Here is a 15,156-nt window from a genome sequence, read left to right as displayed (position 1 = left end):
AATATACTTACTAAAAAAAACTTGAAGTATATTTTTTTTTGGGAAGGGATATACTTTTCCAATATTTGGAAAAGAAAAAAAAAAAAACAGTGTATGCATCTCTCTCTCTCTCTCTCTCTCTCACTCTCTCTCTCTGTCTCTAACATTCAAATATAATAATTATATTGTTTATGAAACAAAAACAAGTATGTATAATGGGGAAATGTTTTATTAATGTATAAGCAGCAAAGCAGAAATTAAAAAATAAAAAAGTAGCCTCATTCGCTTCTAGAATTTACACGCGGGAATATTATTTTATAAAACCGCGAAATATCAGTACTGATTATTCTGCCATTCCATCTCTATAGAAACATTTTTTTGGCGTCTGAAGCCGTAATGGGCGTTAGCCAAGCCTGAGGAGTCTGAGTGGCTAGTGCTCGAATGATTGACATAATCTGACACCAATCGATGAAACGTTTGAAAATATTTTACCGTAATCCACCAATGAAATCTCCAGATTAACGCTGACTGTTTTTCTATTGGTCCACGGCACTCAGCTTCCGTTTTGAACCCAAACTGTACTACTTGGTGGTGATTGTAACAGCAGAGGTGTGTTTTTGCTTTTCATCCCTTAGTTTTTAGATTAGTGCAGTTTGATTTGACAGTTGGGCTTTACGTTTTTTGAAGTTAATTCACGTGATAAATACAATAAGCAATAGCAAATCATTATTAGACCTATACGAACATTATGGATAAATATTTGCTACTTGGTTGGTGAACTTGGTGAATTTTGCAGATCTAATCAAAGATGGCAAGACAGGGAGTATCAAGACCAAAGGTAGTGGTTGTAAGCTATTACATATGTTTTGTTATTATATATTATATAAGTTATTGTACGTTGTTTTGTTTTATCACTAAATAAATTATGTTTTGCAGGTGATCTCATCAGGCAGGCTGACAGGCTCTGGACGTGGACAGATACACAAGAAAAGGTAACAAACTGGATAACAGAAATCCTGTCTATATTGCATAAATTTAGACGCCTTTAAATATTTGAAACATACATTTGACATACAGAAATGGTGTCTGGTTTAGGGTTGCTGGGAGATGTGTTCCTCCTCTTGAACCAGCATATTCTCTTTATTCTACAGACTCTGAAGATCAGGTAAAGAAGCCACATACAAGTAGTGTATGCATAAACTGAACAGCACTGAGAATCAGTATAATGATTTTTGTCACGTTGCAAATTGCATCCAGGTGACAACAATACACAAGGGACTCGACCGATGTGCTGCTTTACTCAATGGGATACTTCAAGCTGAACAAGCAGGTATTGTATTTACAAAATCCGTAAATTTTATGTTTAGCAATTGAGTAGTGATGAGATCAATAATCTTCACACAAAGCCCAAACCACAGGGAACAAAAACCTGCACCTTCAAATCCAAACCCAAGAATTTATTAAGAAAAATTGAAACTGACAAGAAAAGGCATGGGAAGAAGACAAACACAGCTATACATGCAAACAAAAGGCCAGGTAATGTCCTCAAATATATTGTACCTTTTTCATATTATCAAAACAAGTTCTGCAAGAATTTACACCTGTGTTTTTGAAATGTGACACATTTGTCAGTCTTCTTATTTCCATCCTTTGTTATAAAATCCTTAGTAGGATTTGTGTGAATGCCATAGATACAGGTGATTATTTTTTAGTTAAAGTCATTTTCAGATGCACAGCTACTTCAAGATCACAACATATTGTTCTTCTCTTACTCTAGCTCCAGTGCAGAAGATGATTCCATCTGCCAGTTGTCACCTGAGTTCAGCAGGGCGTCGTGATCAGAACTTTGGGATCAGACGGGCACAAGTGTCACAGGATCCTCCTTCAGGACTGACCCCTGTAACGCAAGCAGAACACGAACAGCAAAACTCACTTCCACTGGCCTGCTCTCAGCTTGCTGCTAGCTGTAATATTCCATCTTCGGGTAACCAGACGGGCTCAATAACACACAGACAGTATAACAACTGTAACGTAGTAAATATATTAATGAATATTTAATTTATGGTTCCTCTCTCTGTTTCCAGATCAGGTTCACACATCCACTGTATTTAACTGTCGGCTGACAACATCCACACCTGCACTGAGCCCTCAGAGACCTGGATCAGTTCACAGTGAACCTGTATGTTGTTTACTGCACTATAATCCACTATGCAAACAATGAGGGCTGTCGATCCATTAAAAATGAATCAATCATTTAAATTACACAAACACACACACACACACACATATATATATAGTATTAATGATAAAATCACCCAAACCAAGATAATTCAACAACATTATTGTGGCAGACGAGTAAAGCATTTGATAGAAATGGCAAGTGGAAGTAAATATATTGTTGTTTTATTATTATAACTGAACATAAGCCTATCACCATAGAATTTAATACAGACCACATTTGCATTGTCTACACTAGCTTGTTGGCCTATGTACTGTTCATATGTGACAGAGTTCAATTCAAGTTCAAATTTTTTTCTTATGCTCACCAAGGCTGCATTTTTAAAATTAAAAATACTGTAAAAACAGTAATATTGTGAAATATTATTATAATTCAAAATACTATAACTGTTTTCTAATTTAATATATTTTATTCCTGTGATGGAAAAGCTGAATTTTTAGCAGTAGTTTCTCCAGTCTTCAGTGTCACATGATCCTTCAGAAACTATACAAACCACTTAAATAATTAAAGATTATAATAATTTCTTAAGATAAAGAAATGAAACAATATGCTAATTTGGTGCTCAAGAAACATTTTGTATTATCAATGTTGAAAACTTACATTTCAAGAATTCTTTGATTAGAAAGTTCAAAAGTGCAATGTTTATTTGAAATAGTAATTTTTTGTAATAATGTGAAAGTCTTTACTTTCATGTTTTATTAATTGAGTTCATACGTGCTGGATAAAAGTATTAATATAATTTATTGACCTCAAACTTTTGAATTTGTTCTGGTGACTTTCTTTGAAATGCTGCGATGGTAGGATTATTTCTCATTATTGAATACACATACTGTATGTGTAAAATGTTTAATTTACAAAATTGTACTGAATTAGCACTTTAATTGCTGGTTCTAATAATATAGGCGCTTTTCCTCTCTCACTCTTTGCTTTCCTGTCTGTTAAAGGTGGGGTACAATGCTGTTTCATGCATTCAGAGTTGTTTACACTGTTAAAGAGTTGGATTTTCATGCTAAGCATGGACAAACATTTTTCTTCAGAAAAACAGGTATTGTGAATAGTAAAGTATATAAAAAGGAAGCTTCTTCTGACAAGTATAATTCTCATTGGGGCAATTAACCAGAGTAAGAAAAACTTACGAAAGAAAAAAAGAGTAACGTGTTTCATCTAATAGAAGTTTTGTGGTGGGAAATCAGTTTTCCCAATGAGCAATCACCCTAGAGATTCTAACCATAAAGAGACTCTCAGTAACATGCTAGAATACCATTACTGAGAAAATATAATTCCAGAAAATCACAGTAAAACAACTTTTTATCTGATAACAGTATTTAAAGAGAAACCATTAGCGATTTGAAGGAACTTATTAAAGGTGGGGTACAATGCTGTTTCATGCATTCAGAGTTGTTTACACTGTTAAAGAGTTGGATTTTCATGCTAAGCATGGACAAAGTTTCAAAAAACAATTTGGACGTATGACAGAGTATTTCTGTGCCACACGTTTCGGAGAGTTTTTTTCGATCGTGGCTTTTAATGACGTAAACAAGGGTGGAACTCCTTATATGGGCATTTCTCCCGGAAAAACGCGCCTGCGCACGCATCGACCAGAGCAAGAGCGAGATCGCGCCCATCAACACGCTTCATCCGGCTGCAGTGCTGCACGGGACTTGCTCGGAAAGAATGTCTCCAATCCAAAGAAGTGTGTTTTTGGTTGTAAGGGAAAGATAACATTGTTCAGCTTCCTAAAGAACCCAGCGTTATGTAAACAGTGGATACAGTTTGTTTTTCCGGAGCAGCAATGGAGTTTCACAAGTGTGTTTGTTGACAAAAGTTTTATAAACAAGGCCCAGTTCGACGCTGGATTTGCACATCGTTTGATACTGAAAGATGGAGCGGTCCTAGTCATGATTCAGAACTGCAGAAGGTAAGTGAAATGGCATCAAATGTCTGTTTTGTTGGCATTCGGCGCCCAAGTGCTCGTCACTCTTTAGCTCCGCCCACGGCGTGCCTCCAGGATCTCGGCTTTTTCCGGAGAGAATCGTAAAGCTGTATCTTTCTTTTATAAATATGATAAAACTAAAGACTTTTTGGAGATATGAAGGATGCAGTACTACTCTATAGGTACTCAAGATTAACATGAGATTGGGTGAAACTGTGTGTCCCTTTTAACTCCACTTTAACTCCCTACATGTCTTACTCTCCTTTTTTTTCTCTCTCTATTGTCCAGCGTACTTCAAAGTGTGTGCTGAGCAGTGGTAGCTCATCTGAGGCGTTGCATCAGTTGAGGGCCATGAGTGCTGCCACCCCATCCTGCCCTCATGGGTCTGTAGAAATGTCTGCCATCCCAACTCTATATGCTGCTGCTTTCTCCATGCCTCCTGCAGTCCAACAACAGTCTCCAGCTACTGTATCTCCTGTCCAGAATCGATCCTGCACTCCAGTAGGGCATGGGGTACCTATAATCACTGGCCCAATCTGCGGTGTTAATCATCAGGTGGGATTTGTAATGCCAATCGTCCCTTTGGCATCATCCACTGGGTCCTCAACCTGTCCCTCATCTGCAGTGCTAGCAACACAGGTGCCCAACCAATCTCAGGTCAGCCAGCCTCAACCTAACCCAAATCAACCAGTACTGCTTATTTGCAATGACCAGGAGCAGGAGTTATGTTCTGAAGAAAGTTCAAAAGAGGGTGGTACTAATGCAGAGGAAGACCAAAAAGATAGGGTGGACACTACACCTGTCAGAGACATTAGCTGTGAGACCAGCAATGAGAAATTAACAGTTCTGAGTCACAAAGCCAAACCCACCAGTCCAGAGAAAACCACACAGAATGTGATTACTGTTAAATACCTGCTGGGAGAGCTGAAGACTTCAGTTCTTTTGTTCCAAACCTGTATGATGTTCTTTTCTTCTTTGGAACACAAGATATGTTTTTGTCCATTCATTGAACAACAACATTGGACTTTAATTTTATGGACAAAAACAATGAGACATTTATTGACGTATCTTTTAAAATTTCTCTTGTTCTCTGTATGTTGTTGTCATCAGGATCTTATTACAGGGATGTCTCCCAGTCTTCCTTTATGTCCTGATCTCTAGATCTGATTAATGAAAGCGGATACCCCATTTCAAATTTGAGATGGTTATTTAATTCACTTTCTGTAACATAATAAAAAATTGGATCTCCAGAGTATCAAATCACCCAATGATTGAGTTGCTGGTTTTGCAGATTCTAGAAACTTGGCAGATAAGCAGTGTGCATGTGTTAGTTTCACATTGTGTTATCGTTCACTCTTCTTCTGTGCAGACAGTGATGTTGTGCGGCTGATCTCTGAGGTGGAGCAGAGCATCTCACTGCTTCCTGTCATGGTGAGCAGCACTAACATCCAGGCTGAAATCGCGCTCGCCTTACAGCCACTCAGGAGTGAGAACGTACAGCAGCGAAGGTCAGCGACAGTGACAGAGTGTATAGAATACTAAATCTTAACGACTGCAGAATGGAATATGATAAAATATAAAACTAATTAAATGCATTACATGAGGCAATTCATCTAAACTTAAAAACGAATCACATTTATCAATATGTGTTGTGAAAAGCTTCCAACTCGAGCTAATTCAGAGTCTTTATTGTGGCAGACAAAAGCATGAATAACATACATAAGCGACCTTAGAAGTCAATATATTGTTTATTTTATTTGCATGGCACCGGACATAAGCTTGATTATGCAGATTAATTATGTTAAATTTTCATCACGTTATTTTTATCTTTATAAATCACACTTAAATTGACAAGCCTAATTTGTATTAATTTGCATGTCTCCCAGGCGTTTGCGAATACTCAATCAGCAGTTATTAGAGAAAGAGAGAGCAGAACGACGGAACAGGCCGGAGGCCTGCGACATGGAGGGTGAGCGGCTTCATGCTGTCTCTAAAGGGCTTGACTTAGAAAGGAATAAATCAATGTAAGAGTAAATGTACAAATATGTTCTTAGAATTTAGCCTTTTATTCTGTGTCTAGACAAGTGGATATATGAAAACAACCTTTGTGTTTGCTGGAATGATTGTGTTACAGTGGTTGCGTTGCAGTCTCTGAACCTCACTCTACAAACTCAGTTAAATGAGAGCTGTAGGGAACTCGAAGATCTGCAACAGGAGACCATAAAACTACAGAAAGCCATGGAGGACAAAGACAGTGACCTGAAGCAGCACAAAGAGTTGTGTGAGTTAGAGAACAACCGGCTAAGACTGGGGAGGAGTATTCTTTTAGACTTGTTTTTTTTTTTTTTTTTTAGCTTTAAATCATGTTTAATTTGTTATTTTGGTTTTATTTTATTATATTTTTAAATATAGTAAATGTTATCCTTCTAGAATTTTTTATATTATCCTATCCTATTTAAAAAAAAAAAAAATCTTCAAACTAACTTTATAATCACTATATTGACGTTATATTAACAATTATAAGAGCATTCTAACAAGTTACCTTTATTTCACTAATATTGCATTTTAAAAAACATGACTGCTGTTACATTTACATATATTTTAACTTTTTCTTCATTCTGCAAGTGATTGTCATGTTACCCATGCAGAGGTGAGTGAGGCATTAGCTGAAATACAGAATTGCCAGAGTAAACTTGGAAAGTATGAGATTGAGAAGACTACACTGACTTTGAGCCTTCAGCAGAGATCGGCAGATTGCAGGAAGTCATCAGGTAACTATATAAACTGATGGGTTAGGTATAGAGTATATATATATATATATATAGGTATAGGTATAGGGTTCTTATAGAGTCATGGATAACAGTGATAAAACAATTTTACATGCAAATAAACATATCATTGTTTATAGTTCAGATTATCACCTTATCATCTTTTAAAAGGGAGGAGAAAGCACTTCTGTTTTGTTGTTGACGTTAAAGGCTGTGCATCCAGTCACTTGATTTAAAAAAAAATAGCCATATTAGACATGTTAATATAGACCGGTTGTGTGACAAGCTCTCTTTTTTGAGTGTAGGATAAGCAATTTTGATACTGTACTTTGTTGCCACTTGATGATCAATTTAAATTCTGGCTTGAGAACTACTCATCTAAACTACAATAAAATTACGCTTTCAAATGTAATTTAGACAATCTAGCTTGTAGCGGAATATGTAGGTCAAATGTTGTTTTTTCATGCACACAGAAATCTGCAGAGAAGTCAAACAAAAGACACCAGCAAATATTCTCATCAACTGGACTTACGTCAACCAAACTCTCAGCTTACCAAGAGTGTTCTGGAATTGCATGAAAATGCACAGAGGGAGACCGCTGTGTCAGATAAACTTTCGAACTCTGTAAAGACCTACCTTCAGACCCTGGAGGGCATCGAACAGGCCTCTCCTCCCCACCGAATTGACTGTAGGTCCCAGACATTACACTCAGCCTCCCCTGGTCAGATTGATGGTGGAAAAGAGAACTTTATGCCATCAGATACTAAAGTCTGCTCTCCATATATATGCAAACCAATCCTGGAAACCATAGCTGAAAATGTGGCTCAGTTAGAAGAGCAGAAAAGAACAACGTTTGCCCCTTTAAGAGAGACTCCAGTGGTGCAACTTGCCTCGGGAGTTGCTCATAATAATCTGCTCACTCAGTGTAATGAGCTGTTAACAGCCAAGAATCAAAGGGAAGATGTGGATGCTCATGTAGGGCTGAAATATATAGGCTGTGCTTTTGAAAAGCTGGACATCTCAGATGGGCTTCACATTCAGGATGTGAAGAATGATGGCCGAGATTACATTGTGGATCATCATGGAATGGCCTTACATTTGAATCCGAAAAATAAGGGCCCAAACAATCAGCTGGTGCAATCCCAACATGCCCATCGATGCCTAAGGATGGGGGTTCAGTCAGCATACACTGGATGTTCTTCAGTGATGGAGAACACCTTTTCCTCATTTGATATTAAATCTTTAGCCTCTAATTGGAGCATAAACACCTGGTCCACATTTAACACACAGGATGAGCAGAATTTCAGGGAAGGGCTTGCAGCACTAGATGCCAGCATAGAAAGTCTGCGGAAGACCCTGAAAGTTGATCTAAAGAAATAATTCAGTATTTCAGTGTGTGCAAAGTGTATTGTGCTTTTATTTGATTTTATGTAATTAGTGGATGTTTTTTTTTAACGTGTCTTAATTTTGTATTAAATTTATTATGTGAAATATCAAAGAATATTACATTTCTCAGTGTATTTTTTCTTTGGTCCTAAGACTATATTGCAGCTAGCAAAGGTTGCCTACTCGTATAATACAGAATCAACAGAAATGTTCCATATTAAATCTAACAGGGATTATCCTGTTTTTGATTAACTTCTAGAAATCAATTCAAATGTTTATTAAATTAATAAATAAGTCCTCCAATGCATGTTAATAAATTCAGTAACTGAAACTCACATGGTGCAAGGTGCCAAGAGACAGTAAGAAAGTTTATTAATCAAAAGCACACTGATGTAATGTTCCGAAAACAGGGAAGACAGTCTGTCACCCAGGGGTTTTTTTTAATAAAATGTTTGTTCCTTTTTATAAATAATTAGGATAGAAAGAGAGCCTTTGATAAGCTTAATTGGTAATTAAGCTAAAAAGGGATTGGCGTGACAGGAACGGTTTTGTCAGGAACTGTTGGCAGGCATACTTGACGGAGTTTTCAGTTGAGGATAGCGTTGATATGGAGCACTGGAGCACTGGCTTTGGGAACCAGCTCTGGCTCGGATGTGGCAGGAACATGTTTTACAGTAACCTCTGGAACGGCCATTACAGGAACCTTTGGGGCCAGGACAGTCATGGCAGGGAGCACACCTAAAGAGTGCTCTAGGGCAGTCATGAAATGAAGAGATCTGCTTCGAATCATGGAAGGAACCACTGGAGCAGCTAAGAATCCTTGCGACTGGAGCGGCTTTGAAAGGGAGCTCTGAGAACGCGAGTTCATACTGTAGGTGCCTCCAGGTTGGCCATTACAGGAATCAAGAGGACTGGTCCGGGGCGGCTAGAACAGCGAGTTCTAGGCTAGTAAGGCAGAGATATAATCCTCTGGCTGACCATGGTAGGAACCTTGCCGCCCTTGCAAGATGCTAAGGCATTGAGGGATGGAGATGCAAGATGCTAAGCTAACTGAGAAGCTCTGGAAGTGGTGCACCAGTTCTGTCTGGGATCACGTCAGGAACCTCTGAGACATTATTTAAACATCCCTAGACAAGTAATATTGCCATATGCAAACAGTACTGCCTTAAGCCAAGGTGCCAGATGCTACCAAGGCTTACCAGCTTCGCAAGATGCTAAGGCATGGAGGGATGGAGAGTCCACTCGTGTCAGCCCGCAAGATGCTAAGCTGACTGAAGAGCTCTGGAAGAAAGGTGGTTCATAGTGCAAATGAAATTTACATTAATTTGCACTATTTACGTTCTCCCCTTTTTTGTCTTATTTGTTGACCTGAAACGCACACAAAAATGCAGGTTTTCCAATGGTATTTGGCACTTATGAGGGCAATATAGTTGCGTGCCTGAAGAAAATAGATTGTTTTTGTTTGCTTACAAGAAGAATGCATATAGAAGAAAGTATATGAAAATATGGTGTAACTGGTCACTAGAATTTAAGTCGCAAACTACAGGTTTGAAAATAATACATACCCCAGAATGTCTCATAGGCAGTATTTTTAGAGGGTCCCTGTACCTGAAGTCAATCAGTTTGACAGTAATGGAGTGCTGGGACCAGGATGGCCTAGACCAGGGGTGGCGAACTCCGGTCCTGGAGAGCCGCAGCCCTGCAGAGTTCAGACCGTGATTAGCTTGTTCAGGTGTGTTTGATTAGGGTTGAAGCAAAACTCCGCAGGGCTGCGGCTCTCCAGGACCGACGTTCGCCACCCCTGGCCTAGACGGAGAGCTCTGGGACTGGAACTTGGGTGGTTTTAGGAATCTGGCCATGGCAGGAACATTGCTTTCTCTAACTGATGTGGTGTACATTTCATTTGTACTATTTACTGTACATTCTCCCCCTGCCATGTCTTATTTGGTGACCTGAAACACAAATCAACAACACAAATCAGGTTTATTGTCTACATACATTAGACTTAAAAGAGATTTGACTTCTTCCCATGTCACAGTTATACAACTACTCTATAAAAACTGCACAAAAATTTAAACATTTGAAAAAATAGTACCTTCAACCAATCATGGAGAATGATTTTCCCCAAACCAAATATTTGGTTTAAAAGCGGTTTGGCTTCCGCTGAAAGGACATTATCCACAATCTTTTATAAAATTGTGTGCTACTTTTCCATTTTGTTTCTTTGTTCTGTTTTGAATGATTTAGTATAACAATTACTGTTCTTTGCTGTGGTGAATGCCAGCTCACCTTTTGACAAGCCAGGTTTAGACCAGATGCCCGCCTCAATAATGTCCAGGTCTTTGCTCTCTGGAGGGTCTCCGCACACCAACTCGAACAAGAGCACTCCCAGAGACCACACAGTTGCGGGCTTCCCATGGTACTTGCCACTCTTTTCAAACTCAGGAGGGCAGTACACTTCTGTGCCTGAAGGAGAGAATTTTTTGACTAGTTACAAAAAGTTGCATATGAAACAATGCATATTCAAATGGTGTATCTGGTCACTTGAATTTAAGTTCCAAACTACAGGTTTGAGACATAATACATACCCCAAAATGTCTCATAGGCAGAGGTTTTTAGGAGGTCCCCGCACCCGAAGTCAATAAGTTTGACTTCAAGGGTGTCCTTGTTGATCAGCAGGTTCTCCAGTTTGATATTACGGTGGAGCACTCCACGGCGACAGCACGTGTGGGCAGCCTGCGCTACCTGCCACATGACAAGCCGCGCTAAGTCCTCACTGAGGACGCCTCCGTGGTGCTCCAGGAAATTAAACAGATCCTGTGTCAAAAGAAACCCTTTCAGAGTGATACAACGCCTGTCATTGTTTCTAACTAGTTCTCTCACATCTGACTTTAGATTATAATTGCTATATTTTGATTACAAGAGACTACAAACAATATACCCAGCCAACTGGGAACATTCTCAGAACTTTGGCAAATGTTCTGGCAGGGTTCTCTGAATGTGATGTTCTTCCAGTAACCGTAACAGAACATTCGTTCAAAGTTATCAGGTCTTTAATAATGTTATTTACATTAACATTATTTATACATCGTTCATGGAACGTTGTATGTTCGTCTAACATTAAAACATACTATTAGTTTCAGAAGAAACTTTAACAAAATGGTGTTTGAAAATGATAAACATTCCTTTCATGTTTTCATTAACATTCATATAGCCAAGAAAAACATTTTTTACATATTTTTTAAAAATGGGATGTTTTGAGCGTTAAGAGAACAGTCATACAACAGTCATTTTGAACTGTTGCCATCTGGTCGACGCTACAGAGCTCTGAGCACCAGAACGACCAGACACAGGAACAGTTTCTTCCCTCAGGCAATCCATCTCATGAACACTTAACAATAACTGTGGAACACACACTATTTATTCACTCATACACTTATTTATGTACACTTATTTAACACTCATACTCAGTCTACACCTCAAATTTGCACATAATATACCTGTACATACAAAATTGTCTATTGTAATATACCTGCACATACAATTGTCAATTTATATATTTTTATTCCTTATTTACTTGTTCAATTTTTTATTTATTTTTATTTTTTATTATTTGTGTTTTTTTGTTCTGTCACTGTCATTCTGTTACACTGTGGAAGCTTCTGTCACGAAAACAAATTCCTCGTATGTGTAAACTAAACATACCTGGCAATAAAGCTCATTCTGATTCTGATTCTGATAAATAAGGTTTTCATAACTTAATTGGAATGTTAGCAAGAAGTTCTAAGAACATAATTTTATTAGCTGAGAAGTAACCAAACGGATCATTTCATTTCTCTCTTTAACAGGACAAGGCACATAATGAGATGATTCGTCTATTTAGAAAAGTCTTTGATTCGATTGGCTGGCTCCTCAGGGCTCATACACATCTCATTCATCATGGTAAACAACAGCTTCTGTCAATTTAGCGAATTAACCATCTCAAGATGTGTTTAGAGATGGATTTTTAGCTTGAACTGAACTGAAACTCTTATTTTTAACATTCTTTTCTCAGTACTGAGATCTAAACATAATGAGAGTGTCCAGATCTGCGACGACAATGACGTCTGCATTGTTACTGTCATCATGTGGAACAATATCTTCAGGGCAAACGGGTACAACAGAAAAGCCACCTGATCCATAATACAGTCTTTATCCATGTAACTGCTTCACACCCAAATACTCATATACCTCTATCTTTCCCCTTGTTTCTGCAGTGCTGTTGTTGCTGAGATGGGAAACAGGGCTCTGACTGACAGCATGGATGATATTGTGTATAAAATGTCCAGTAGCTCGAATCCTGTGATTGGCAGAGCCAGCTGTAAAGACCCTTGTTCTGATTATGGACCACAGCAGCTCAACCCATCAGCTCATTCACAGGCGATACAGAGGTACAGTCGCAATCTATAGATCTCAGAACATCTTCAAGTTTTAGCTGCTGAGTGTTTAGACCAATCTTCAAAGGTTTGGTCCTGCAGATTTGGCTGAGAAAGACTGGCATGGGAAAGGCTTTGACTCTACTGGATCAGCTTATTGATCATTTGCGGTCACTAAGGTCACTTAGCCACCAGCTCAAAGTGTCATATTTTTACATTTGGTAGCAATACATTTTTTTCCTTTAGGTCCACTCATAATGTTAGTTCACCCAAAAATCACCCTTCCGGCCCATCCAAGATGTAGATAAGTTGTTTTCTTCATCGGAACAGATTTGGAGAAATTTAGCATTACATCATTTGTTCACTATTGGATCCTCTGCAGTGAATGGGTGCCGTCAGAATGAGAGTTCAAACAGCTGATAAAAACATCACAACAATCCACAAGCAACCCACACAATGCCAGTCCATCAATTAATGTCTTGTGAAGCAAAAATCTGTGTTTGTAATAAACAAATCCATGTTTTTAAATAAGAGCTGTTTTATGGATAGAGGATTTGGAGACAATGGTTTGAAGTGAAAGTGATCTTAATAATTGATTTGTTTATTACAAACATGCAGCTATTCGTTTTACAAGAATATCAGCTGTTTGGACTCTCATTCTGACGGCACCCATTCACTGCAGTGGATCCAATAGTGAGCAAGTGATGCAAAGCTACATTTCTCCAAATCTGTTTCGATGACATCATGGATGGCCTGAGGGTGAGTACATTTCCAGCAAATGTTCATTTTTGGGGGGAATTATTCCTTTAAGGCTTCTTTCATCAAAAACTCATAATATAGTTTTATATGATCATATCTATCTCTCTGACCCCTTAGAATTTTACTGGCTGTTTTCTTGTATGCTTATTGCTTATTATGTATTTCTTCACTCTACATATATAAATGAAGGAGTCATCTGAGGAGTATGTGAGAGCAGCTTGTATTATCCAGGCAGCCTGGAGAGCCCATCAGACCAGAAAAAGACTGAGGAAACTCCCCCGAGCGGTCAGCACATTACAGCGCAGCTTCAGGTAAGGAAATGAGACCGCCTGTCCCTCTGTGAAATGAAGAAAATGACAATTTAGAGCCCCTATATATATGGGAAATGAGATTTATCTTTGTGCATTAGGGAAAAGCGCAGACAACAACAGGAACACATTGAGAGACAACGTGCAGAAGAGGAATTACGTCATCAAGTGTGTCTGCGAAGACAGAGAGCCATGAGACAGTTCCGCCAACACCAGCTTCATCTGATGGAGATACTAGCAGCAGGTAACAAACACAAAATCAAACCTAGTGTAGTAAACCTTGTTGTGTGTATCAGGGTTATTGTCATTAACTAAAACTATTAAAACTTTTTGTTATGGAAAGAAGTAGCAAATTGTAGTTCATGGCTATGACATAAACTAGAGCCTATAGACTATACAAAAAAACCTTCACTCTCATATTCCTCCCTCAACTTACTGTTTCAATAGCAAGTATGTCAACACATGAAAGAACACAGCTTGTCAAACCATTTCATGAGGTCTTTAAAGGGTCATGAAACCCCAGCCTACTTTTTTCTGAGATTTTAGCAGAGGTGTTTGTGTTGCACATCATAGAAGACAATGTTAGCATCCGATAATTTTAACCGTTGGAGAAAACTGGTTAATTTGAAGCTTTTTTTGCGCTATTTTCATCTTCCGGGTTTAAAATCTACATCGTGTTGACGTCACAATTTGTGACGTGGCAATGGACTATAGTACATCAATGACGCCTAGGTGTCTATTAAATTATTCATGAGACTGCGTGTTCTTATCCTATTAGAAGAGGCTTCGCTTAATTATTTACAACAGCATGTGTTGATTTGCTATGACAGACGTTTCAGACTGTGAGATGACATCGCGCACATTAATTGAGAGAAACGTTTATGGATCGAAGAAGAGTGTTTGTTTTTGCTTTGTAATAAGAGTTCGGCACAAACGCGATTCATTCACTTGGTGAGCATAACCGTTTTTACAGCTCTGTGACACAACAACCCATCAAAAGGCTTATATAAACTCCACAGAATAAGCCTTAAAGGGGTCATATGATGCAATTTCAAGTTTTCCTTTCTCTTTGGAGTGTTACAAGCTCTTGGTGCATAAAGAAGATCTGTAAAGTTGCAAAGACTAAAGTCTCAAATCCAAAGAGATATTCTTTATAAAAGTTAAGAGTCAGCCACGCCTACCTAAAACGGCTCGTTCTAACACGCCCCCACATACCTACGTCACGATCTGGGAAGATTTGCATAACACCGCCCAAATGTTCACACAAAGAAAGAAGGAGTAACTTTTATTCTCGCTGTAATATTGAAAAGTGAAAAGTGAAAAAGTGAAAAGTGACGTGACATGTGGCCAAGTATGGTGACCCATACTC

General features: G+C 38.5%; 2 protein-coding genes and 1 pseudogene across 2 annotated transcripts; 2 read left to right on the top strand and 1 right to left on the bottom strand.

The window, feature by feature from the left end:
* The first annotated feature begins 596 nt into the window (after positions 1-596).
* On the top strand, positions 597-8,445 carry ccdc14 (coiled-coil domain containing 14). Its single transcript, XM_016508847.1, is given in 14 exon segments — positions 597-817; positions 916-971; positions 1,075-1,144; positions 1,237-1,311; positions 1,380-1,515; positions 1,757-1,963; positions 2,064-2,158; positions 4,440-5,106; positions 5,521-5,659; positions 6,038-6,120; positions 6,286-6,462; positions 6,800-6,895; positions 6,898-6,922; positions 7,393-8,445. Coding segments are annotated over 14 exon segments (2,763 nt in total). The 5' UTR covers positions 597-787; the 3' UTR covers positions 8,300-8,445.
* A 446-nt stretch (positions 8,446-8,891) lies between these two features.
* Positions 8,892-11,116, bottom strand: LOC107705484 (serine/threonine-protein kinase pim-1-like). The gene is made up of 3 exons (XM_016508794.1): positions 10,894-11,116; positions 10,565-10,771; positions 8,892-9,043 (listed from the first exon to the last, which is right to left on the bottom strand). Exons 1-3 carry the CDS (start codon positions 11,057-11,059, stop codon positions 8,892-8,894), a joined length of 525 nt encoding a protein of 174 aa, XP_016364280.1. The 5' UTR covers positions 11,060-11,116.
* Positions 11,117-11,281: 165 nt separating this feature from the next.
* The window catches only part of LOC107705483 (uncharacterized), a 7,071-nt pseudogene continuing 3,196 nt past the window's right edge, over positions 11,282-15,156 (top strand).

Source organism: Sinocyclocheilus rhinocerous, unplaced genomic scaffold (assembly GCF_001515625.1).
Source record: "Sinocyclocheilus rhinocerous isolate Xijiao unplaced genomic scaffold, SAMN03320098_v1.1 scaffold504, whole genome shotgun sequence".
Lineage (NCBI taxonomy): Eukaryota > Metazoa > Chordata > Actinopteri > Cypriniformes > Cyprinidae > Sinocyclocheilus > Sinocyclocheilus rhinocerous.
The sequence above is the reverse complement of the archived record's forward strand: the minus strand, read 5'-3'. Positions and strand labels throughout refer to the sequence as shown.